General features: G+C 34.0%; 8 protein-coding genes and 4 non-coding genes across 13 annotated transcripts; 8 read left to right on the top strand and 4 right to left on the bottom strand.

Moving 5' to 3' along the window:
* Positions 1–31: 31 nt before the first annotated feature.
* Positions 32–2699, top strand: prmt-7 (Protein arginine N-methyltransferase 7). Its single transcript, NM_060035.4, has 9 exons — positions 32–133; positions 225–349; positions 402–785; positions 837–1126; positions 1173–1300; positions 1351–1462; positions 1654–1971; positions 2061–2323; positions 2396–2699. Exons 1-9 carry the CDS (start codon positions 45–47, stop codon positions 2628–2630), a joined length of 1944 nt encoding a protein of 647 aa, NP_492436.2. The 5' UTR covers positions 32–44; the 3' UTR covers positions 2631–2699.
* On the bottom strand, positions 2692–5048 carry W06D4.3 (BAR domain-containing protein). The gene is made up of 7 exons (NM_060034.3): positions 4294–5048; positions 4096–4247; positions 3412–3606; positions 3299–3368; positions 3127–3245; positions 2931–3083; positions 2692–2857 (listed from the first exon to the last, which is right to left on the bottom strand). Exons 1-7 carry the CDS (start codon positions 4301–4303, stop codon positions 2738–2740), a joined length of 819 nt encoding a protein of 272 aa, NP_492435.1. The 5' UTR covers positions 4304–5048; the 3' UTR covers positions 2692–2737.
* Positions 5049–5192: 144 nt separating this feature from the next.
* sls-2.7 lies at positions 5193–5302 on the top strand. Its single transcript, NR_002611.1, has one exon. It is a non-coding gene; the product is annotated as a small nuclear RNA sls-2.7 (small nuclear RNA).
* Positions 5303–5367: 65 nt separating this feature from the next.
* spe-46 (uncharacterized protein) lies at positions 5368–6899 on the bottom strand. Its single transcript, NM_060033.5, has 7 exons — positions 6874–6899; positions 6674–6824; positions 6427–6590; positions 5989–6379; positions 5652–5734; positions 5524–5607; positions 5368–5475 (listed from the first exon to the last, which is right to left on the bottom strand). Exons 2-7 carry the CDS (start codon positions 6771–6773, stop codon positions 5425–5427), a joined length of 873 nt encoding a protein of 290 aa, NP_492434.2. The 5' UTR covers positions 6774–6824; positions 6874–6899; the 3' UTR covers positions 5368–5424.
* A 900-nt stretch (positions 6900–7799) lies between these two features.
* Positions 7800–13732, top strand: hgo-1 (Homogentisate 1,2-dioxygenase). Its single transcript, NM_060032.8, has 9 exons — positions 7800–7874; positions 11743–11832; positions 11982–12351; positions 12401–12484; positions 12547–12761; positions 12805–12909; positions 13118–13244; positions 13289–13470; positions 13531–13732. The coding sequence occupies exons 1-9, from the start codon at positions 7857–7859 to the stop codon at positions 13651–13653; spliced, it is 1314 nt and encodes a 437-aa protein (NP_492433.1). The 5' UTR covers positions 7800–7856; the 3' UTR covers positions 13654–13732.
* sls-2.6 lies at positions 7930–8043 on the top strand. Its single transcript, NR_002610.1, has one exon. It is a non-coding gene; the product is annotated as a small nuclear RNA sls-2.6 (small nuclear RNA).
* On the bottom strand, positions 11864–11949 carry W06D4.9. The gene has a single exon (NR_050351.1). It is a non-coding gene; the product is annotated as an Unclassified non-coding RNA W06D4.9 (non-coding RNA).
* On the top strand, positions 11867–11939 carry W06D4.t1. Its single transcript has one exon. It is a non-coding gene; the product is annotated as a tRNA-Asn (tRNA).
* A 110-nt stretch (positions 13733–13842) lies between the features above and the next one.
* On the top strand, positions 13843–15004 carry C31H5.5 (uncharacterized protein). The gene is made up of 3 exons (NM_060031.3): positions 13843–14011; positions 14317–14444; positions 14582–15004. Exons 1-3 carry the CDS (start codon positions 13860–13862, stop codon positions 14779–14781), a joined length of 480 nt encoding a protein of 159 aa, NP_492432.1. The 5' UTR covers positions 13843–13859; the 3' UTR covers positions 14782–15004.
* A 1612-nt stretch (positions 15005–16616) lies between these two features.
* C31H5.6 lies at positions 16617–19871 on the top strand (the record flags this gene model as incomplete). 2 transcript variants are annotated; one of them, NM_060030.7, is made up of 10 exons in its annotated part: positions 16617–16724; positions 16771–16877; positions 17828–17933; positions 18078–18267; positions 18327–18431; positions 18483–18593; positions 19007–19095; positions 19143–19281; positions 19354–19440; positions 19512–19871. In NM_060030.7, the coding sequence occupies 10 exons, from the start codon at positions 16621–16623 to the stop codon at positions 19770–19772; spliced, it is 1299 nt and encodes a 432-aa protein (NP_492431.2). The 2 variants fall into 2 exon arrangements, with proteins under 2 accessions (NP_492431.2, NP_001129757.1); NM_001136285.4 differs by lacking the exons at positions 16617–16724; positions 16771–16877 and having other exon boundaries at positions 17839–17933; positions 19512–19772.
* A 742-nt stretch (positions 19872–20613) lies between these two features.
* On the top strand, positions 20614–20796 carry C31H5.4 (Nematode Specific Peptide family, group A; the record flags this gene model as incomplete). Its single annotated transcript, NM_001380941.1, has 1 exon — positions 20614–20796. One exon carries the CDS (start codon positions 20614–20616, stop codon positions 20794–20796), a length of 183 nt encoding a protein of 60 aa, NP_001366926.1.
* A 388-nt stretch (positions 20797–21184) lies between these two features.
* On the bottom strand, positions 21185–21872 carry C31H5.7 (DUF4440 domain-containing protein). Its single transcript, NM_001025842.3, has 3 exons — positions 21656–21872; positions 21363–21538; positions 21185–21289 (listed from the first exon to the last, which is right to left on the bottom strand). The coding sequence occupies exons 1-3, from the start codon at positions 21816–21818 to the stop codon at positions 21221–21223; spliced, it is 408 nt and encodes a 135-aa protein (NP_001021013.1). The 5' UTR covers positions 21819–21872; the 3' UTR covers positions 21185–21220.
* Between the last annotated feature and the right edge of the window lie 1121 nt (positions 21873–22993).

The following is a 22993-nucleotide window of genomic DNA, read 5'->3' as shown; positions in this document are numbered from 1 at the left end:
CGAGCATATCTTTAAGATAGACAATTTGCAGGGTTTTCTGAAAAATGTTCCTTGAGAAGATAAATCAAAAAACCGGCGAACGAGAATGGGTTGTGGCTGAAGAGGATTATGATATGGCTCAGGAACTTGCCAGGTTTTCAACTTTAAAAAAATATTCCGCATAGAAATAAAATTTAATAAACAATACTTCTCGCATTTTCTTGCTTTAAAACGTTAATTTTCAGAAGTCGATTTGGAGATATGATTCTGGATTTTGATAGAAATGACAAGTTCCTCGCAGGATTAAAAACTACGATTGCTGAGAAAAAACATGAAAATACAGATGGGAAAGTTCATGTTTTAGATATTGGTTAGCTGTTAAGTTTTCAACTTATTCGGTTTTTAAAGTTTACTATTTACAGGTACTGGAACTGGACTTCTTTCACTAATGGCTGCTCGAGAAGGAGCTGATAAAGTGACTGCATTGGAAGTTTTCAAACCAATGGGAGATTGTGCAAGACATATAACAAGCAATAGTCCATGGTCAGATAAGATTACTGTAATTTCTGAGAGATCTACTGATGTTTCACAAATTGGTGGTTCACGTGCAGATATCATTGTAGCAGAGGTATTTGACACAGAATTAATTGGAGAAGGAGCTCTGAGAACATTCAAAGAAGCTCTTGAAAGACTTGCGAAACCAGGATGTCGAGTTGTTCCATCAACTGGAAATGTGTATATTGTTCCTGTGGAGAGCCATCTGTTAAAAATGTTCAATGATATTCCTAGGCTAAATGGAGAAAAAGGTTCAGAGAGGCTTCATTTTTTTGGATTTTATGAGAATTGAAAATTTTCAGATGAAGAACCCCTGGGAAGATGTTCTGGAACTGCGGCTGTATTCGATGTTCAACTATCTGAAATGAAAACCCACGAATTTCGAGAACTATCCGAGCCGATCGTTGCCTTCAAATTTGATTTCGAACACGAAGAGAAAATAATTTTCGATGAGTCTTTTGTTCGTGAAGCAGTTGCTCATTCATCTGGAACTATTGATGCATTACTTATGTGGTGGGATATTGATATGGATAGGAATGGTACAACATTCATTGATATGGGACCAAAATGGAAGAATAAAAATAACTATGCAGTAATCTTTATTTTTAAATTTGCACGAAAAAATCGTTGTATTGCAGTGGAGGGATCACTGGATGCAAGCTGTCTACTATCTTCCAGAAAAAAAGAAAGTAGAGATGAATCAAACATTTGAAATAGTATGCAATCATGATGAATTCAGCTTATGGTTCAGCAATGTTGGGAAAGAGTATGTATTTACTCACGAAACACAAATTTCTATCAGCTACTTTTTTTCAGTAAATCCAGAAGCTATTGTGTATGTGGATTACATTCAATGCTTAGCCGTCAAACAGTTTATCATGTCAATGAAATGTTTGAAAATCAGAAATTCAAAGATGAAGTCGACAAGGTATTTATAAAAGTTATTTAAAGCAGTAAGATTGGAAAAATTACGAAAATTTGAAAGTAGAGTATCACCAGTTAAGAAACATTTGGAATTTTTGAGACATTTCGATCAAAATACGCAATCGTTTAGAAAAATAGTGACAGTTGACAATTTTCGACTGCTAATACTTTTTCTCCTAATCTCCAAATTTTCAGCTATCTAAAGGTCTCCACGTGGCAACAGTTGGAGAAGGGTCGTTCTTAGGTCTTTTGGCAGCAAAGACAGCTAAAAGAGTGACTATTATCGATGGAAATGAACGATTTCGCGATATTTTCTTCAAGTACATCCACTACTACAAACTCACGAACGTAGAAATCATCGAAAAAGTGACGTCACTCACCGATTCACCAGATATCGTTCTCGCTGAGCCATTCTACATGTCTGCTATGAATCCATGGAATCATTTGAGGTTTTTGTATGATGTGGAAGTGCTGAAAATGATGCATGGAGATGAATTAAGAGTGGAACCACATGTAAGAATTTAAAAGTGTTTATTCGAAACATTTTAGTTCGTGGAACCTCGGTATATCTATTCTCGATGTCTGAATTGAACTATTTACAGATGGGAGTACTGAAAGCCATACCCGAAAAATTCGAAGATCTTCAAAATATTGCATCAGATGTTGGAACAGTGAATGGTTTCGATCTATCATTTTTCGATGAAATTTCCACAAAAGCACGTACAGCAACTGATGCCATTGTTGACGAACAATCGTTATGGGAATATGCAGGAATTGTGAAAGGGGATGCTGTTGAAATTCTAAGATTTCCGATTGATGGACGTGTTTCAAGTCAAAAATGCGTAGTGAATATTGATAACATGAGGTAAATCTTTTTTTGAACGGTTGTCAATCTGTCAATGTAAACAATTGCAAAATAACCATTAACAAATTTTAGTTCCTCTAACGCAATTCCAATGTGGATGGAATGGGAATTTGGCGGAATCAATCTATCAACTGGACTTTTGTCAATATCTTCTGCAGGAGTTCCAGAATGGAATAAGGGATACAAGCAAGGTGTCTATTTTCCTATCACTGCACTTCGGAATGATAAATCCCTCTGTCTACATGCACTTTTCGATAAATCAACAGGAGATATTAATTTTCAGTTTGGCAAATCGGAAGACTCTTAACATTATTTTCAATGTTTTGTTATTTTTACTTTTATTTGTTCCTGATAATTGTTTCTAATACATTTCTTTAAAAGTCAACATCTTTATTATTCTTCATACAAAATCAATCACTTTAGAACGGCGCGAGTACTTGGCTTGTCATTTCTTTTGCCATATCCAAGACGGAAGACCACTTCTTTCAGCAAGTTTTCCACAGAATTGTTGAAAATCGACACTTCACGGGAAAACTGAAAATAACTGTTTTTGGAAGTATACAGGTGCATACAATATGAGAAACGATACATTTGAATTTCCATTTACCTTCAAAAGTTCATTCTCATGATGTGGAACAATCATTGGAACTTCATCCAACCTGGCTTGAACTTCGTTTGCGGTACAATTGAAAGCTTGAATGTTCTTACGGTAGATTTCACCTTTTGCTTTAACTTCTTTTGTTGTTCTTGATGATTTCAGCTAAAAAGGTAGGCTCATAATATTTCTAAATTAATAATCTCACTTGATGTCGTGAATCATCAATTGCAATAAGAAGATCCTTGAGATGAGCGACATGATTGTTCAATTCAACGCTTTCATCTGCAGTGTACATCCTCATCTTTTTGATACAATGAGACCGTGCTGAAAATAATTTTTAAAAAGTTTAATATAACCATCAATTGTTTTCAACTCACTTCTTTTCTGGAGCTGTCGCTCTTTTTGACCAATTTTTCCACAAGCAATACTGTAGGCATCGAGTATTTTCTGAAAACACCAAAAACTATTCTATCAGATGTTTTATTCTTACTGATTGGGGACCATTAAAATGATATGTACCCATATAATTGATCCATCCTCCAAGCAATTCCCATGGACTTTCATCGGGATCACACAAAACTTGATTCTTTACTATTGCCTTTGGATCAACTTGAACTTGAAGTTCGATAGCGTTCACCATATTGTAAATTATATTGTGGTAGGTGGTAAGCTTCTCAATGTTTCTCTGAAAAATAAACATTTTTTGACACAAAAACCGAAAATGGTCCAATTGAAGTTACCGTACCCACAAATACATCGCATTTCCCTAATGCGAAAACTGTTATATTTATTGAGAAAATATGAAAAATTGTGAAGTTTCACAAAATACTTGCAGGTACTGTAGCTGTGATTTTTCGGTCGTTTCGAGACCGGGCACCGTATTTTTACGTTAATAGCGTGACTACCCCCTCAAAACAAATTACGAACACATTCTCTCGAAAAGCTGCTAGCCAGTTGAAATATAGAAAGCTTTTTTACTTTAGCTTTGGCAAGTGTTGCAAAGATGTCTTGGAAAATTTATAAATGTAGTTAAACGGGTGGCCGACATTTATATTTTCTAGGCCACTTATTGATTTCCACACTGTACACTGAATTGGTTTAGCAGGAGGTAGCCAAGATTTATGATTAACAACGATAACTTATTGAAAACGGTATCTTAAATTCAACTAATCACCTCAAATCGTGGTTCTAACTTTGTCAATTCTACGATACCAACTTTTTGTCCAACAGTTACGTAGATTCGATTAAAAAGTCCAGCTTTTGCGGCTCGATCGACAGCATCTGACGTTTCTCTTTTTTGCTCTTGATTTTGATTGCTATTTGCTTCTGAATTGATAAAATTAATTCAAATCAGTCTAGATTTAAAACTTACTTTTATCCATGTTAACTTTGAAAGAGCCTTTTTCCAAATTTCGAAATGATTAAAAATACCCTATGAAGCTTGATGTTAAACTCTGATAAGGACGCCAAAAAAGATTCGTGTAAAAATGTTTGATTCGGCGTGACACTCTGTTAGTTTATGTTGTTACATATTATGAACCCTTTATGTTAAATTTGTACAGTAAATTTCAAAATAATATAGTGAGTTTCAATCCCACAATATGATGAACATACTAAAAAACAATCGCTTGAGGTGGCAGGTATCTAGGGAGTTATCAGGAAGGTAAATTGGTAGACAGGCATGTGGAGCAGGCACAGTTATGCAGGTAGGCTTAAGGCACATTGACAGCCCTGCACGAGACTAGCAATTAGATATGTAGGCATGGCTCGTAGACAGAAGGTTGAGGTAGGCACGGAAGCGTGAGATATCTCTTACCTAATTCTAGATATAAGTAGTATATACTACGCAGTAGTATGATATTTAGGGGAGTTGATGAAGCTGCTGTGATACAGCTGGCGAACAGGAAATATGGCAATTATTAGGGACTCATCTTTACCTTCTCTTATATTATATATATTTTTTATTTATCTAGTTGTAAAGGTATAATCAAATCAAAGAGAAATACGATATAAAATGATCTTGGGATAAAAAGATAAAGTGACCTCTTGCTTTAGTTTTTTTCTCATCAATATGCTACCTAAACTTAGAGTCGTCGACTACAAAAAAATTTAACTTTCACTTCTCTAAAGAACCAGAACTGAAAATGACTCACTGCCTGCCGTCTCTTTTGCCAGCACCGCCCCTTTTAAACACAAATTATAGTGACGGCGGAACCCGCGAGGTGCCTGCCCAAGCGGTTAGTAACCTTCCCCTATCTCGCTTGTCGATTTGGTTTTAACCCAGTTAACCAAGGTTAGCATGTATTCCGACCATTCGTAAGAGTGTGTTGAATAACAATAATTTTTGGAACAGCTTCTTCGGGGTTATCCGTCGAAGCAAAATAATAAAAATGACTTATTTGGAGTTTAGATCAAGAGTAATTGTAGAGAAGATAAAACGAGAAACTTAAAGGAAACATTTATTAACATGGTATTTGTTCCAGAATCTTGTTCTGTAAAACGTCTACTTCTTCGTAGCTTCTGGGTTGTATCCAAGAACCATTGTGAAGATGAACTGAAAATTTGTCTGAAATTATATGAAAAATATGGGGAACATTAGAACCTGCGACAAAATCGATACACCGATGTAGATTGCTTGACTCTCTCCAACGAGGAAGTTTTTGTCCTTCACAAATTGCATAATCACCTAAACATTACATTGATAATGTTTTTTTTTTAATTTTGCGCAACCTGGAAGTGAATGTAGAGACCAGTGACGTGAACGATATTGAACAGCGAAATCACAATAGAGAAACTACCCAAGACGATTGATGCTGAAATTATTGAAAGTGTAATAGAATTAGATAGTTAAAACAAGGCTCTAGCTCAATGCTATAGTATTTATGACTTGTATTGATACTAAGTAGCTCTACAGTACTCCTACGGGATAAGATGTATTCGTAGTTGCCTTGCCGCGAAAAAAGCTTTTCAAGCGCAAACTTCATGAGTTTAGCGTAAGATACTTGACGTTTGTTTGAAGTTAAAGTATAATTCTCTAAAACTATCATTTTGTGAGTATAAAACCTACCAAGGAAAGTGGTAATGAAGACGCTGATGGAAGCAAAAGCGATGAAGAAACTTTGACGATTGAGAGAAACCAAAGGCGTCGGAAGAATTCCATTGTCGAACAACAAAGCAAACATGAATGGTGGAAGGAAAATAGTTGTTGGAGCAAGTGAAAGCATACGTGGACCAAAAAGATATCCACTGAAGATTCCGAAGAATAGAGTTGAGGAGAATAGAATACTACGTCTTTCAGTGTCATCCAAACTGGAATTCTTGCGAATACTGTAGTAGATGTAAACTGGCAATGCAGCAAGGATCAGAGAAACGACAGAAGTATCGAAGACGTATTGAATAAGTGGAGTCAATGCATATGCACCGGAGAGTTGACCTCCAGCCAAACCAATCAAAATGACCTGAAGTATATTATAATGTAGACAAAATAATAAAGAGTAAAACTCACTGAGATTCCAAGATACATCTCAACCAAGCTATTCTTCGTCTCTGTATCAATCACTTCCAATGGACTATTCTCTGCCAGTGACTGATTCACATAGTCTCGAGCATCATAAGCAGCTGGCTCAGCGACTTCTTTCAAACGTTCTGCAGCTTTCTCCACTTTTCGTCCTGTAATGTTTACACTCTCAATTTTTAATTAATTTGTGTAATTCAATGAAGAACTACCAGCAGAGACAAATTGAGTAACTAACCCAAATAAAAAATTCCATCGTAATATGCAATGACACGACGACGCAGCGTTTCAATGGTAGTCGTGAACTGTTCCACATATCTTTCAGAGATCTCCGTCATTGCTTTTTGTTTCTTCAACACTCAATCAAGACGCACTTCTTCGATTTTCAGCTGAAATTGTAAATTCGAGGAATGAGGAAGCACAGAAAAACTAACTAACCGCGACGCTACTGATGAAAAGTAATGAGCAAAGTCATCTCCTCATCTCCACGTGGAATGATTATTTAATTTTACATCAAAATCGTGGTTCACGTTTTAAAACAAAGATTATTTATTGTTAACACATGGAAATTAAGAAACATGTTTTTTAAATTAAAAACAGAGTTTAAAAATATTTTTGGAATTAATAATTAATGAGTCAAATCTTAATTGTTGCCCTGAATTTCCTGTAAACTTGATATCCCGCCACGATCTAACTGCTGTCGTCTGCAATTAGAGATTACGGTAGGTTATAAAATGATCGTTGCTGCGAAACACCAGACACAGGACCTTTCTTTGTAAAAGTGCAAATAGATGTGGGGTTCATTTTTATAATTTTTAAAGTTGTGCTTTTGCTTGACTACGTTATTATCGTTCTGATTTGTGTTTTAAAAATAAAGTACGTTATAAATTAATAATTTTTTATCAGTTTTGCTCAATCCTTTTCATTTAATTTTATCGGATTAGTATAGTATAGATAATTATACATCTTGTTATTAGTGTAGAGAAAATTAATATAAATATAGGTTCCAATTGCGAAAACCTGATCCTTCGTGTTGAACGGGTCTCGGTGTTATTTCTTTTTTAGAATTGCCTGATGACGTATCGTAATATTGTTTGACCTCCGCGCAGAGATATTCTCAAGAGAGTATACAACAACGACAATAATCTTATCAACTCCTCTCCAGTCAATTACCGTTTTTGACATGGTATGGAACAAAACACGTGACTATTTAACATTGTTATACCATGACGATTTCGTTGAAACGGTCATCTGAATGGGCAGAGACGCAGTCAATTGATAGAAGAGATAGTACTATCTAATTGTGAGACATAGACATTTAGATAAGGTTTTGCACGAAACACCTACAAACAACCGTATTAGGTATTCTGTTCCTGTCCGATTGACTACTTTTTCTGTAAGGCAGAATTTCGAAACTAGAAATGTCGGAATTCGATGAGGTGAGCATTTTTCTTGATTTTGGAAAAATCCTTCCCCTATCTCGCTTGTCAATTTGGTTTTAACCCAGTTAACCAAGGTTAGAATGGATTCCGACCATTCGAAAGAGTGTGTTGAATAACAATAATTTTTGGAACAGCTTATTCAGGGTTATCCGCAAAAGATAAGAATATAATTCACCAGTAACTGTGGCTCCCGATAAAGAGAAAAACTCAAGGGGTAATTCGATTACACGTTAAGGAATATTATAAGAAGAAGTGTCCATTGTTGAAATACATCTAGAATTGAGTTACTTCTCTTGAATAACATCGTTGTCTCGTTTCTTTCATAAGGTTTTCGAGTCTGAACTTATTCTTTCTTTTGCCCCTTCCATCTTTTTCTTTTCTCTTTCTTCCGCTTTGTCCTTTTTTCTAAATACGTCATCACCACCTCCTGCTCTCAAACAAAGTTTTCTTTCTTTTTCTGTTTATAGCATTTTTATAAAAATATTTTTAACTTACGAGGACAAATTAGAATCCTCGTACCAAGTTGTCAAAGCTGTTCTCATGAAATTATAGAATATTTCAGAAGTTATATTCCACCTGCTTCCAAAGTTTTTGTCTACCTTTTTCTCATTGTGCCTTTACTAATCTAGTAGTTTAGAAGTGGATTGCGTATGTAATTTGAATCGAATTTCTGTGCTCATTTCTCATTTGATCCATTGAAACTCCCTTCGAAAAAAGAAATTTGATTCCAATTTCGCCGTCGTAGGAAGCTTTTTTACTACTCGCATATTTATTTTTCAGTTCTTCAGACAAATAGGCGCTTTTAATTTTAAAAATTGATTTCTGGTGAGCAGACGTGTCGGGTTTTTGAGTTGAAACTTTGATGATCTGGCAATATTGAAAATAGGGGAAACTCTGTGACGACCAAATATTATAGTACAACTTTTCAACTTTTCGATGGAAAAAGTGAAAGCCGAAAACAATAAAATTTGGAAAGTATCTGATAGATCCGTGCGATTCAAAATCATATTTTGGAAATTGATAAAAATTGTCTTCTATAAATTTTAAATGTCACTTTTGTTGTTTTTATTCAAGCAGTGAATAAATTTAAACATTAAACATTGTTTGAATTGAAATTATTTCCAAATTTGGAAACTTGCCAAAACTTTAACTGAAATTGCTCAAAAATCTTAAACCTTTCAGCATATATATAATAGACCAGCCGTGGACCGCACCTCCGGCGCGGCCCCCGACTTCTGGGGCTCAAAACTAACTTTTTCTGAAACTACCGTAACCCTACAGTATTCCTACGGTACCACTATTGTACCACTACAGTACCCCGGCTATATCCCTACACTAACCCCAACTCACTATCCCTCCATAAGCTAAAACTTCACAGACTACAAAGACTACATAGACTACAAACTATGGACAAACGGAATAAGCGCTTTATATTTAGTAAATGATATTTGCTTTCTGATCCATTTCGAGCAAAGTTTTACAAAAAAACATTTCCAAAAATGAGGATTCATAATTCTTTCGACCACCTACACATTACATTTTTCTTCAAATGTGGCGCCAAAGGATCATGAGAGTTAACCTCTAAAAATTGATGAATATATTTGTTATTTCGCCTTCAGTTTTTTCATTTATTTTTCTCATAGTCATCCGTCTTCTTCAGTCCATTTCCGTCCATTTGTTGCACACATACATACACACACATTTACATTTACAAATCCATTTGCCCCTCGTTTTTCTTCTTTTCTTCATTTCTCTCTCTCTCACTTCTTCCTTTTTCTTCAAATTATGCACAAATTGTATGTGAATGTGTGGTCCTTTTTCCTTGGGACGTCCCTCTCATTGAGTGCTTGTGGTGCAATTTACCCCCTTCTTTCCTCTTTCTACACACACATTGCATTCAATTCAATTTGGCAGCATCTCGTCAACCGATGTTGCCGACGAAAAGTGAAGATGATGAACGACAAATTCATACTCCGTTCATTCATAATTTCGACTCTGACATTTTCTACTTTTCTTATAATTGCCACAAACTAGAGTACTTCTAGAAATGTGTAATTTACTCAGTTTTCACCTATCCTAATTTTGGAAGTCGACCAAAAAGTTTTTCTACGAGGTTTTTGTGTTAATTGTTTTCAATTATAAGGGTTTCGAAAATAAAAATAAAAAAAACCTCAAAATCTCTCAAAAAGTCACAAAGCTCAAGTTATATGGCTATTTGCCAAAACTTTGATTGAAACTTTCTGGAGATATAAAACAATTTAAATTATATTATTCGTATTTCCTGTACCGTTTTGATTTTAATTTGACAAAAGTTACCAGTCGCACAAATCTACTTTTAGACCGAAATTATCAAAATAAAATTTATGCCATTTTGAAGAGAGCTTAAAAGTGTATATGAACACTTTTAAATAGACAGATGATATCTGAAACAGCTTATCGTAAAAAAACACATTATGACCTCATCCCCAAAATTCAATCATGGCTTCCCTTGAACTTTGTTCATATGGATTTCTATGGCTTATCTCTCCTTTCGAATTAGTTAGACAAATCCCAGATTTATGAGAAATGCTAATAATAGAGCTAATAATAACTTAAGTCGAAGAAGTATGTTGCTTACATTTGTTTCTTGAAACTTCATGATAATATGAAAATTACGGAAAACATGCTTTTCAGAACTAGAAGCTTGATCGATCCTTGTTTCACAATAGAATGATTACTTCTACTCATATTTAGCTTGGTTTCACTTTTTTGAAAACTATGATCCTATTTTCATATGTTCTAACAGTTCAAAACTAACTAATTCTATAATTCAAACCATTTGGGATTGTGAAACAAAGTCTCCAATATCTGCATCTTCTTTTCCATCTTCAAAGTTCCTGCTTCATATCTCTAATACTCTCCATATATTCATATATCGAATATGCTACGTCAAAACTCGGGCCTTTACTCCCTAGCAGCAGCAGCAGCATACTCCAATTTTCCAACTTTTATGGAAATTTGTCCACGGCTGAGTGGTGTTCACCCCCTTCTTTCATCTCTGGGGACTTGTTTTGTCCCTCTGTCACCCATTTCTTCGGCTTCTACTTCTTCGTTTTTCCGTGGTTTTCTCCCTCTTTTCTCATTTTTATATATATTCTCACACTCACCGTATTTGTCGGTTTTTTGAGTAGAAAAAAGGCAAGAAAAAAAAAACGATCAAAAATCGGCGTAGGGTCTCTACTAGTATTTTTGTTTTTTTTTCTAGCTGAAAATACTTGTCTTCAGCTGTGAGATTTCTTACGACTTCTGGATGATATTGGATTTTTTACTAGCTGACAAGTAAAAGACATCAGACTCCGAGAGTGGTATAGTAATACTATCATTTATACATATTACTTTCCCTACTTCAATTACCGGTGTACAATATTACGATATTATGCCCGCTGAGCTCTTTTCATTTTCAGAAGATATAGAAAATTTTTGAGCCAGAATTCAAACTTTCAGGCTGGTTTTTTTTCGCCCAATTTGAAATTTTTATTGACCAATCAGACTTGGGTTGGACAAAACGTTAAGTGAATTTTGTCGTAAGTGCATTCGAATTTACGACGTACTTCTGCTCTTTCGTTCTAACGATTATAGCAGCACAAAAAATCCCACGAGAACTGGTGGTAGAACAACTCACGAAAAACCTGTAATCTCGAGAAAAATCAAATATAAAAACTGCCAAATTCAATTTATTCCTCTCTTTCTTTATGTCTCTATGTGATGACTAATCACTCAAGAAAAAAACACAAAAACAACAAGAAGCTCTATGGCTTTTTCCATCTATATTTGTTCCAACGCTTCATGGAATTTGCTCATTTATTATTGATCTCATGTTTTTCAGTTAAAATACCTTACTGGGTTCGGCAACGAACATGCTACTTCGGATCCAAGAGTACCTGATGCATTGCCTGTTGGACAAAACTCACCGCAGGTATGTGCACCTTTCACAACTTTGTGGGAAACGTGCTTCCGTGGCGCAATAGGCAGCGCGTTCGGCTGTTAACCGAAAGGTTGGTGGTTCGAGCCCACCCGGGAGCGAAAATTTTTTATTTTTCCTAAGTAACTTCAATAGCTTTCCAGAAGTGTTCCCATGGGCTTTATGCGGAACAGCTCAGTGGAACTGCTTTCACAGCTCCCCGATCACAAAATCAACGTTCGTGGCTCTACCGTATTCGTCCATCGGTAATTCACCGACCATTCGAGGCAATGAAAGAGAATGACCAACATTGGACCAACAACTTTTCTTCAATCCCTCCAAATCCAAATCAATATCGCTGGAATCCTTTCCCACTTCCAACAAAAGAAGGTGTTACTTTTGTGGATAATCTCTACACTGTTTGCGGTGGTGGAGATGTTATTAGTCGCACTGGATTGGCAATTCATCAATTCTCGTGCAACGCCAGTATGGAGCATACGGCAATGTATAATTCTGATGGAGATTTCTTGATTGGTATATAGAAAAAGGAAAAAGTATACTTTTAAATGATTAAATGATTCAGTTCCACAACAAGGTGCCTTGGAAATCACCACAGAGTTTGGACGTCTGCTCGTTAATCCACAAGAGATTGCTGTGATTCCCCAAGGTTTTTTTAAAACACTCATACAAAAACATTGAATCAAAATCCAATCCTTATCAATATTCTAGGTATTCGCTTCTCCGTGGCTGTTCGTGGACCATCTCGTGGATACATTTTAGAAGTATACGGAACTCACTTCCAACTTCCTGATCTTGGACCAATTGGAGCAAATGGTCTTGCCAATCCAAGAGACTTTGAGGCTCCAGTCGCATGGTTTGAAGATCTCGATGTTGAATTTACCATTATCAACAAGTATCAAGGATCCTGGTTCCAGGCCAAACAAGTTAGTTGTCAATGAAAATATTTCAATAATTCGCTGTTCTCAGGGTCATTCTCCATTTGATGTTGTTGGTTGGCATGGAAACTATGTTCCATACAAGTATGACTTGAAAAAGTTTATGGTTATCAATACAGTTTCATTCGATCATTGTGTAAGTTTATTAATTAAAATGCTGATTTTGAAAAAGGTTTAATCAAAATTGTTTTTAATTGAATGTGGAGTAGACGACACAACTAATAGTAAGAAAATATTCATGATATCAAACTGCCAAAAGTTTTATTATCACGATTTAAAATTCTATAAAAATGTTGCCTCAATTTGAATGTATTTTTTACTATATCTCCACTGTTCAATTTCAGGATCCATCGATTTTTACTGTTCTCACAGCTCCATCTGTCAAGCATGGTACCGCTATTGCTGATTTTGTGATTTTTCCACCAAGATGGGGTTGTGCCGATAACACTTTCAGGCCACCATATTATCACAGTAAGTTCTAGTTTCAATCCTTTTTTTGAAAGATCAAAATTCAGGAAACTGTATGTCTGAGTATATGGGATTAATCACTGGATGCTATGAAGCAAAAGAAGGAGGATTCAAGCCAGGTGGTGGTTCCCTTCATTCAATGATGACTCCACATGGACCTGATTTTAATTGTTTTGAAATGGCATCAAATGCTGACCTTAAACCACAAAGAGTTGCTGAAGGAACTATGGTAAGATTTGTATTTAAAAAAGGAATAACCCGCTTCAAGTTCTACAATATCTTTTTGCAGTCTTTCATGTTTGAAAGTTCTTTGAACATGGCCATAACCAACTGGGCAGTTTACCAAAATGTGGATAAAGACTACTACAAGGATTGGCAACCACTCAAGAAACATTTCACAATGCCTAAATAATTCCAAAATATTTGATTTTGCTTATGAGATTTTCGCACAGTTTTGATTTTCAAATTTCTATAAAAATGTTTGCTCTTCGATATACTTGTTATTCCTAATTTGATCACAAGTTTAACGGTTTCTTTTCCGTTCTAATAATTTCTCATTTTGTTTCATTATATTTCTGACCAAAAACCCAGCAAATCTTTCAGACCTCTTCTCGTCAAATGAACGTGCCAAGCACGTCGTCGACTCGTGGATACGCTAAATATCAAATCAGGTCATCAGGAATGCCACGTGTTCTTGCCAACGAGTCGGACGTATTCACGCTGGATGACGTGGATGTTGACGAGGAGACGGATGAGTTAAAACCCAATCGGTGAGTTATAAAAATCAAGAAAAGTTGAAAACTGTGTAAAAAATACCTAAAGTACTTTTAACGACTCGCAATCCTCCAGAATCGGTTGTGTTCAAACCGTATTTTTGTTTAAAAATGGCAAAATTTTGCATTTGGAATACAAACAACAATTTTTAAGTTTCAAACAGATACTATTTTTCACAAAATTTAGTTTGATGAGAAGTATATCAAAAGTGTACTTCGTGTTTTTTTGATATTTGTTCCAAAAAAAGTTTGATTAGTTTAAAAACTAGAGAGATAATTTGAAATTCAATTATTATTTTCAGAATAACAATAACAAAAGAAGAAGAAAAAAGTCGACTAGTTGAATGTAATTTGGATAGTGATGAAGAAGAAGATAAAACTCCACCGAAAGAAGATGACAAAGGACAAAATATTCGACTATCCAGTAAAAGTAAGATGTTTATTCAAAATGTGCTTCGAAAACTTTTTCTCGGAGGATAATTTTTGAATTTTTGAGAATTGGATTATTAGCCGCAAGATCAAACAAATGAATATTTTCACTAATTGTAAGAAAATTACAATTTTCAGATTCTTCAACGGTTGAATCAAAAGAACGATGTCGTCTTCGTGATTCATTTGATCTAGACAATGATGATTCTCTATCAGATGATCTTGATCTTCTTCCACCAATTCCTGGAGCACCAAATGCTAATAGTTCATTGTGTTCAAAGCTTCATCGTTTTAATTGTTGTAATCCAAGAATTCCATCTAAATGCACCATTATGTAAAACATAATCATTTCTTTCTTCCTAAATGATCTCTACTTTCACACTAATAATTGCTTTATTGAATTAATAGATCTCTTCTCCCTTTTCACGAAAATCTCATTTTCCATTGAATCTCAAAGTTTAAGGCCATTGTCACCGGTAAAACAATTTGATACCATTAATTTTTACTATTGTGAATTATTTTTATAAAGTAAATAAATTGAACATTTTTGTTCAAACCAATTGTCTGTTTTTTATTAAAAAGTTCTGAAGTTTGAAAAGGATGGAATTTTCAACTTAACATTGTGGAAGAGTCTGGAAAACGGGACTGACCAGAAATCGGATAAATTGAAATAATAGAATTACCGATTGAATGTTGAAACTGACGACTCTTTTTTTGAAAATTACAAGAACGACCATCACTTTTGGCAATTCATCAAATTGTCTTATTGCGCTATGCAGTTCTAATATTTGAAATTAAATTTTAGTGCCAGAATAGTGGGAAAAGGTGATTGATCTGAAAATAGTTTTTAATTTTATTGAACAGTTAAAGGAACTGTCCGAAAATTGTACAAAAGGTATGCTTCCGATATTCAGTCGCTATTTTTAAACATCTCTATAATATTTCCAACTAATTAGTATTTTAAAATAAGAAAAATGTTGTTCTATATTATGACATTGAAAGTTGATTTAAAAAGAACCATGGAGAAATAGATAGTTTTGTAGAATTTTCAAAGATGATTGCCGTCATCTTGTGTTTCAAAAAATAAGCTGAGAAATCTTTTTTTTAAATTATACCTAAAGACTGATATATAAAAAAGATTAATATTGTTTTTTTAAAACATTGTTTTATTGTATCTGTATGAAATTTTGAAAATATATCGGAATACCGGTTTGGACATATTACATACAACTTAAAATGAATTGTGCATTTTTTAATTTTGGTTTTTGGTTAGTAAAATAATAATTATGCGTCGCCACGCTCATTTAAAAATATTTGTGCGGCTGTATCAATCAGAAGCAGATAATCACTCAAAAAATGAAAATTGAGTAAACATTTGATAGCGCTCATTTCTCCCAGTCAAGAAAGATCAGACAATGTCCTGTAATATTTTGCAATCTGTCTCTCTGAGTACCAAATTCAAAGTCCATGCTCTGAATGAAGTAACCGGAGTCTAAACCCTTTCCCTCCGACATCATACAATTTCCTGTTTGAACCGCCTCTCTTTTTTATCAGTTCCGCTGATTTATTCAAAAAGTGATGAGTGATAAGAAAGACTGTGGGGAGTCGGAGGAGCTTATTTCATTTTTCGAAACAATTGAGACAAACCCCACACTTTTTTGAGTTTCCGATGCTTGTTAATCCCACTCATGGTTTTAACTTCTTATCACTAACATTTGGTTTTCTCTATGCGTTTACATGTCTTTTTTTTAAATGAAATTCTCAATTAGAAGTCTACTTTGATTTTTAGTACTTTGACTTTAAAAACTTGAAACCTGTAGGTCTATAGATTACATTTTTTAAAAGTTTCCAAAAGAAATACTGATGTATATCAATGCTTTCCAGTTGTGTCGCAAATTTCATTTTAGATAACTGTGACAAATGTTTATAAAAAAACCACCCTAGCCTTACAATGAATTTATAAAATGAACCCATATCATTCGAAGGAAGACTTTTAAAAAAATTGTTCACTACTTTCGAGGCACTAAAAAATGCTCCAATCGTAGATTTTTGCAGACTCTTTTTTAAATTTTAGAGGTAGCAAAATCCAGAAATCAACCAATTTAAATATCCTATCTATGTTGACTTCCGAGACCATGTGGCTGCTGAGCAAATTCTTCAAAAAAATTTCCAGAAAAATGAAGCATCTACATATTGATAAACCAGACACTCTTCAACCTGAACATGTTCACATAACAGCAAGTGGACTTCAACCTGATAGAACTTATCGTTTTGATATGAAGTAAGCTAATTTCTACTATGATAACTCTTATTTTCAATTAACTAAGGCTCCGACACAACTACGGATCCCATGCTGCGTACTGTGTAATGAAAGCGGATAAGGATGGAAATATTGATCTTAAAGAACAGAAGCCACTGAGAGGAACTTATTTCGGTGAGGTTTAAAAAACAGTTATAGCCATTTTTTCTTTGTTCTTTTCTTATCAATGGATCATTAAAATTAAATGACTGTTTTTTTTCAGTGTGTTGCAAATAAAAACAGCTGCTGATAATTGTTATCAATTTTTTTTGGTTTTATGGAAAATTTTCGCATTAGTGGCTCTAGAACATGAAGCATAGTAGCCTAAAATATCGAGTGTGTTTTTAAAACTTATAAAATATTATTTAGAAAAAAAATACAGAAACAACTAATATAATTTGAACTTTATAAAGAAATTGGTAAAGTTTTAAGGTTTTTCAAATTGTGGAACATCTACACTTCGAGAACATCACGTACCCTACAATACTCTATTTCAGTGCACTTCGCACTTTATCTTCATTCCCATATTTCTTCTTTTTTCGTGTCGCTCAAAAATGTCATTAATCAATTTCTTATCATAAAAAACCGGGACAATGTTGCCATATTTGTTAAATTGAGCTTTTATTTAATGAAAAAGACGAAAAGAACTTGAGTTCAAAGTATCAAAAATATTTAGAGAATTGAGAAAAAGGCCTGAAAACCGAGTATCGTCAGTGGGATTTTTAAATGAATATTTTCGCAATTGTGACAACTAAAAGTTTTGAACATTTTTCTAATTTTAAATATTTTCACTCAAAAGTTGGGCCAGATGCCAAATTTTCTTTTAAAAAATGAGATTTTTTTGTGAACGTTTCAGGAAATTATTCGAATAAGAAAAATTAAGTTATAGGTAAAAAATAAAACTCGTAGAAAAAATGTTATTTGGTCAAGTTCAAAATCGTAAACAATGAACGCTGAACAAGTAACTGTTTCTTTTTGATTAAAAGTTTCAAAACTTTTAAAAAATTCTACATTATGTTGGTTGTGGTTCTGAACAATTTCCTCAATAAAGAAACCCCATATTTAATAAAAAAGTGAATTTTCAGAAGCCGATGGAATGGGATTATTCCTTTCGATGACTCCAAGTGAGGATTTTGCATATGGAGGATATCTTCGTTGTACTCCACCAATTCCTTTCTTCTATCTTTTACAGTAAGCTACATTCTAATTTGTGATGAAATTCCAAACGAACTTGACTGACAGTTAAAAAGAATTTGAAAAAACGTTGTTTTTAATCTGAAAGTTCTAAGTCCTATCAATCAAAGAATACTGTCAATAAAATGATTATAATTCCAGATTATCCGATGACAGTGGAACAAAGCTCGATGAAATGTACATAAAGAAACATTGGATGCATCCACTACTTACTCGTACTGAAATTGAGTATGACGGATTCTGTGGAACATTGTTCAAACCACCTGGTGATGGACCATTCCCATGTGTTATGGATATATCTGGAACCGGAGGAGGTCTTCATGAGCATAAGGTATTTTTATTTTAAAAATTGAAAACCCTGAAAAAATTATCAAAATTATCTCTTTTCAGGGTGCAATGCTTGCTTCAGAGGGCTTTGTTGTGATCTGCGTTGCTTTCTTCCAGTTCAAAGATCTTCCGTACAAACTGGAAGATGTCGACGTTGAATATTTTTTGGTATTTTATTTTTTCTAATATTCAGGTTATCACTACATTTCAAAATTCCAGAAGCCCATCGAATTTGTACTTGGCCTGTCGTACACCACTAATATGCTCGGAATTCAAGGAGTTTCATTTGGTGCAACAATTGTTGATCTATTATCTACTAGATATCCACAAGTTAGTATTATAGATCAATTTCATAAATATTATTTTGGAGTGTGAAATGCTTGCCTCATTTCTCGGAACTTGGGGCCAATTTTTGTTCCTGTTTCTGAAAAAAAAACGACATGGTTGCGATGTCATCGCCAAGTTTTTCTCGGGTTGCTCCCGAAAGTTGCATTCTCAAACAAACTTTCAAAGTTTGTTTTTCAAAAAATAAGGTTATGAAAAGTTTCCCTCAAAGTTTTGGAAAGCTGTTAATTTTAAGAAAATTCACGAAAAAATTATGAGTTGCGAAAACTGATTAGGTCCCATTTTTGGTCTGAAAGTGAAAACATTTAAGATAATTTTTTTTTGAAAAGTTTTGCTGCGATGGTTTTCTTGTAACCCTTAAAGAATTCACTACAGATAAATTTTAAAAAAAATTTCAGATCAAAGCAGTAGTCTCTATTAACGGTCCACATGCTCAATGCAGTTATTCATTGCTCAAAGAGCACGGAAAACAAATGATTGTTCCAGAGTAGGCTTCAAGATTTTGAAACTTTCATTTATTGATTTCTATTGCAGACTTGACGATTCAAAGTTGTATTTCTTGAATACAATTCTAGTAACAGCTCCATGCTTCAAGACATTGACTCCAATTTTGACAGAAGAGAATTCAATTCCATGGCATTGGATTCCGAAGGAAACCGCGTTCAGGCTTATTGTAAGATTCATTTAAAATATTTTGAATTAGCATTAAAAAGCCAAAAAACAGTGAAATCAAATAATTTTTCAGGGCTCCGTCGATGATCTATGTGCTCCGTCAATTCACTCCAATTTGCATATTCAAAAGAAATTGCAAGAAACTGGACACTACGTTGAGGTATATCTGCTGTTTTCTAAAATTGAAATTCTTTCAGAATCAATTTCAACTTCTAAAATGTCAATTTTCAGTTGGAATTAGTAAATGGCGGTCATATCATGGAACCTCCTTACTTCCCACATCACGATATTGTATATGCCAAATTTCAAGGATTCTATTGTGGATACGGTGGAGAAATAGTGCTTCATGCAAAATCACAGGAAAGAACATGGGCAAATACAATTAACTTTTTCAAAAGAAAACTTGGAAGTCCACCACCAATGCCTGATTGGACTCGTCTTTTCATTGTTAATGCACCATTAAAACCAATAGAAAATAGAAGCAGATTATAGAATTATTTTATTGGAAGAATATATCAATTGTGTTTTTCTTCTTATTATGTTTCGCAATGTTGTGAGAATTTCAAATTTTGTATGAATATCGTTGCTTGATTGTTTGGATAATTTGAGATGGTTTTGAGTTGGGAAAAGATGAATGGGGGTTTAGCCTCTTCAACTTTTAGAAAACATTTTTTTTGATAATATATATTTGAACATTATAGGGATTCAAACATGCAAAAATCCTCCAGATTTCTTGAAAAATACAATTTTTGGGAAATATGACAATGTACATTCAAAAATGTGTTTTATTCAGACAATATTTTTTTAACTACAGTAGCAATTCCTACAACCAAACAAAAATAAGTTGACAGATGGATCTATTCCATTCTTTAAATGGCATTGTTTCTCTAAACCTTTCTTTATACTCCCTACATACACAAGACAATAATCGACCCAAGTGAACTCACAGCTCTCACCTGTTCACCCAGCGTTCTTAATCTGCGTCTCTGCAGTATGCTATAATCTCTTGTTTTTCTATATTTCTTTTCCTCCCTCTTCATTCTCAATATCTTTTTCCATTCATTCCCCCAGCACTTCTTGTTCATTTCATGTGTCTCGTGTTTACTGGTCTTTTTGATCGATTTTTGTTTACTAGCTTTTGTTTAACATTTTTTATTTCATTTAAAAGTGTAATAAGAATAATATATAACATTTTCAGTCAAGTATTTCTAGAATCTTCCGGGAATTAATTAATTTTTAAAAGTTATACTCGCATACTCGCTATTCTCTAAATATCTCTCTTATCTGAAAAATTACTTCAAATTTAAATTTCAGCCAACACTTCCATCTTAAAATGCTCTACACAATTGCTGCCGTTGGAGCCTGTGCATACTTCGCAACCACAGACTCAATCGTCAAAAAAGTAGTCGTGGACACTGTAAAAGCCGTCGTCTGGCCAACAAGTGATGAGCAAGTCGCCGAAAAAATGAAGGAGAAGAAGACGGACAAGGAAGATGCTGATTGGGCTCTTTACTGAAATTATTCATATCTTGTACCACTGTTTAAAAAAGAAGTCGCTGCGACGAAATGTAAATTTTTTGTATGAATCCAGATATGTACAATCACTTTGAAATTGTGTAACAATAAAGTCTTTGAGTTCTTTTGCAAGAGTTATGAACACACAGCAAAGATTCAAAAAATCATCTCAAAATGAAATCAGGTTTCTTTGTCTGCAACCATATGACCAGTTGACCAGCAAGGTCATTTGCGGTTGGCTTCAAACCAATTTTTCATATTTTAAATAACAAAACCCTCTCAACGGCGGATAAACTTTTTGAATTTTGAATTACACACTTGTGCTTACTGTATTAAAAAAACAGATTGATAAATTAGATATGACTAGATTATTATTAATTCGAGGCAAATTATTTTTAAAGTTTATTGAATTACAATTTTACACATTATGGTGTGCGGACGGTAATTATGTTTGTCATGCTTTTAATAGTCCATCCACTGTAGCTCATAACACCCTGAAAAATTGATTCATGTAGATTATATTTATATTAAATTGATTATATAAATTGAGTCATATAGACAACCTACATTTGATTCAAGCACAAATTCTGTTTTTTTGAGCCTGCGTTGAACTTGGGGATTGCTGAAAACCACTGAAACTTCAACGTCTCCACCAGTCTTTCTTGTGAATCGTGCATTATTAAAAGAACCATGCCAATTGGAAAGTTCCTTGATTAATTTACGTGTACTGATGTCGTTGTTACCTATAGCAAAAAATATATTACACTCGAGTTTTCATAGAAATTTTTCAGCTCCATATTTAGCTATAGGCTTGAAAACTTGTTGTTAGTACAAAAAAATAAACTCAAAAGTGAACTAACCCTTCTGTGGAGAAAAGTGAGCAAGAATTTTGAAAGCGTCCTTCGAATTTAGAGCCTTCTCGAATTCACTCAAAAAGTGACTAGCCACTGTGGAAGCATCCCATTTACTTGTCGAAACAGATGACAAAATCATGGAAAGAAGAATGAGAACTGGAAAACGCATTTTCATACAGTTGTGAATTCATGAAGTGTTTCATAAATTGAATTAAAGATTATAATATATGAGGCAATAGAAAGAGGCATGGGACACAAGATAGAAATAATCGATAAACATTGAAAACAAGATGTTTGACCTTTGACCATTATTCTGCTAAACAAACTTGTTAACATGAAGGTATTTATGAGTACATGAGTACAATATTTCCTATGCTTTTAAATTTAAAGATACAAAAACCATCATTGTCTAATTCAAGAAAACATCAAATACTTTGCGTCTAATTTGTTTTTTCTAGAAATATAAATTTGCCCTGTTCAAAAAACAAGGCGACACCTAAATTTGAAAATTTCATCAGATAATTTTTTTCACTGATAAAAGGAGTTTCAATTGAGAAAATTCAAAGTATAGTGTTGTTAAAAGAACTCTAAAGGTGAACTGATTGGAAGTTTGTCTGATCACTTCGTTTGATTCAAATGTTTTAGTTGTTGATTTAGTCTATTTTACCAAAAACTGATTGCACTAGCCCCAATTATTGAAACATTTCTGCATCTGTAAAAAGTTGCTAGAAATTCGAGAAGATGCGATAAATTTCCGAGGAAACCAGTTAAAATGTACAGTATTTCTTTGAAACTAGTTAATTTTTTATACACTTAGTTTTTTGTAAGGAGGGCTCGGCAGCATCCTAACTACTGTCTCTAACTGTATTTCCTCTAGAAAATATGCGAAAAAGGTTAATCTTTTTGTCTTTGGCTTCTCTTTTTACACTAACTTGAAATTCACTCAAAAAACCAAACAAGGAACCTCAAAAACGAAGAACAACTCGTGAAAAATCTAGACCTACTATGAATTATTCCACGTTTCTTTTCGGTTCCTTTTCAGATGAAGCCATTGCGCGATTTTCCGATTTTCGAAGACTTTTTCAAAGTTGGAGAAATGAATTTGATAGTTTTCCAAACTTATCAAAATCGAGGTGTTACTATTATGTACGGATAAGTATGGAAAGTATCAGACAATTATGTCAATTTTATTAAAATACGCAACTTTCTTCCTTCAAAAAGTGCCAAAAGCATAATTTCTTTCGTTTTCCAACTCTTCCGTCTTATAATTAGTTGTTTCCTATTGAATGTGTACATAATATACATTTTCCATGTTTAATTGTATTACACATTTGTTTAAGATGT

The sequence above is a fragment of the Caenorhabditis elegans genome, chromosome I, assembly GCF_000002985.6.
Source record: "Caenorhabditis elegans chromosome I".
Taxonomy (NCBI): domain Eukaryota; kingdom Metazoa; phylum Nematoda; class Chromadorea; order Rhabditida; family Rhabditidae; genus Caenorhabditis; species Caenorhabditis elegans.
Note: the sequence above shows the minus strand (reverse complement) of the source record. Positions and strands in the feature narration are given on the sequence as shown.

Bases quoted from the DNA above. Each gene is read 5' to 3' on its own strand.
- W06D4.3 (NM_060034.3), bottom strand. The intron at 3,607-4,095 runs GTGATTAGTTGA...TTTATTTTTCAG, and splicing joins AGTTAGAACCACGATTTGAG to AGAAACATTGAGAAGCTTAC. The intron at 3,369-3,411 runs GTAAGAATAAAA...TGGTGTTTTCAG, and splicing joins ATTTTAATGGTCCCCAATCA to AAAATACTCGATGCCTACAG.
- C31H5.5 (NM_060031.3), top strand. From the start codon at position 13,860: ATGAACGTGCCAAGCACGTCGTCGACTCGTGGATACGCTAAATATCAA. The intron at 14,012-14,316 runs GTGAGTTATAAA...TATTATTTTCAG, and splicing joins GATGAGTTAAAACCCAATCG to AATAACAATAACAAAAGAAG. The intron at 14,445-14,581 runs GTAAGATGTTTA...TACAATTTTCAG, and splicing joins TATTCGACTATCCAGTAAAA to ATTCTTCAACGGTTGAATCA.
- hgo-1 (NM_060032.8), top strand. The intron at 12,485-12,546 runs GTTTTTTTAAAA...TCAATATTCTAG, and splicing joins GATTGCTGTGATTCCCCAAG to GTATTCGCTTCTCCGTGGCT. The intron at 13,245-13,288 runs GTAAGTTCTAGT...ATCAAAATTCAG, and splicing joins CAGGCCACCATATTATCACA to GAAACTGTATGTCTGAGTAT.
- prmt-7 (NM_060035.4), top strand. From the start codon at position 45: ATGTTCCTTGAGAAGATAAATCAAAAAACCGGCGAACGAGAATGGGTT. The intron at 1,301-1,350 runs GTATGTATTTAC...ACTTTTTTTCAG, and splicing joins TTCAGCAATGTTGGGAAAGA to TAAATCCAGAAGCTATTGTG. The intron at 1,972-2,060 runs GTAAGAATTTAA...AACTATTTACAG, and splicing joins AATTAAGAGTGGAACCACAT to ATGGGAGTACTGAAAGCCAT.
- spe-46 (NM_060033.5), bottom strand. From the start codon at position 6,773: ATGACGGAGATCTCTGAAAGATATGTGGAACAGTTCACGACTACCATT. The intron at 5,735-5,988 runs GTAGGTTTTATA...CAATAATTTCAG, and splicing joins CTTCATTACCACTTTCCTTG to CATCAATCGTCTTGGGTAGT. The intron at 5,476-5,523 runs GTTCTAATGTTC...ACAAATTTTCAG, and splicing joins GTGTATCGATTTTGTCGCAG to TTCATCTTCACAATGGTTCT.
- C31H5.7 (NM_001025842.3), bottom strand. From the start codon at position 21,818: ATGCGTTTTCCAGTTCTCATTCTTCTTTCCATGATTTTGTCATCTGTT. The intron at 21,539-21,655 runs GTTAGTTCACTT...TTTTTGCTATAG, and splicing joins TCACTTTTCTCCACAGAAGG to GTAACAACGACATCAGTACA. The intron at 21,290-21,362 runs GTAGGTTGTCTA...TCAATTTTTCAG, and splicing joins AATTTGTGCTTGAATCAAAT to GGTGTTATGAGCTACAGTGG.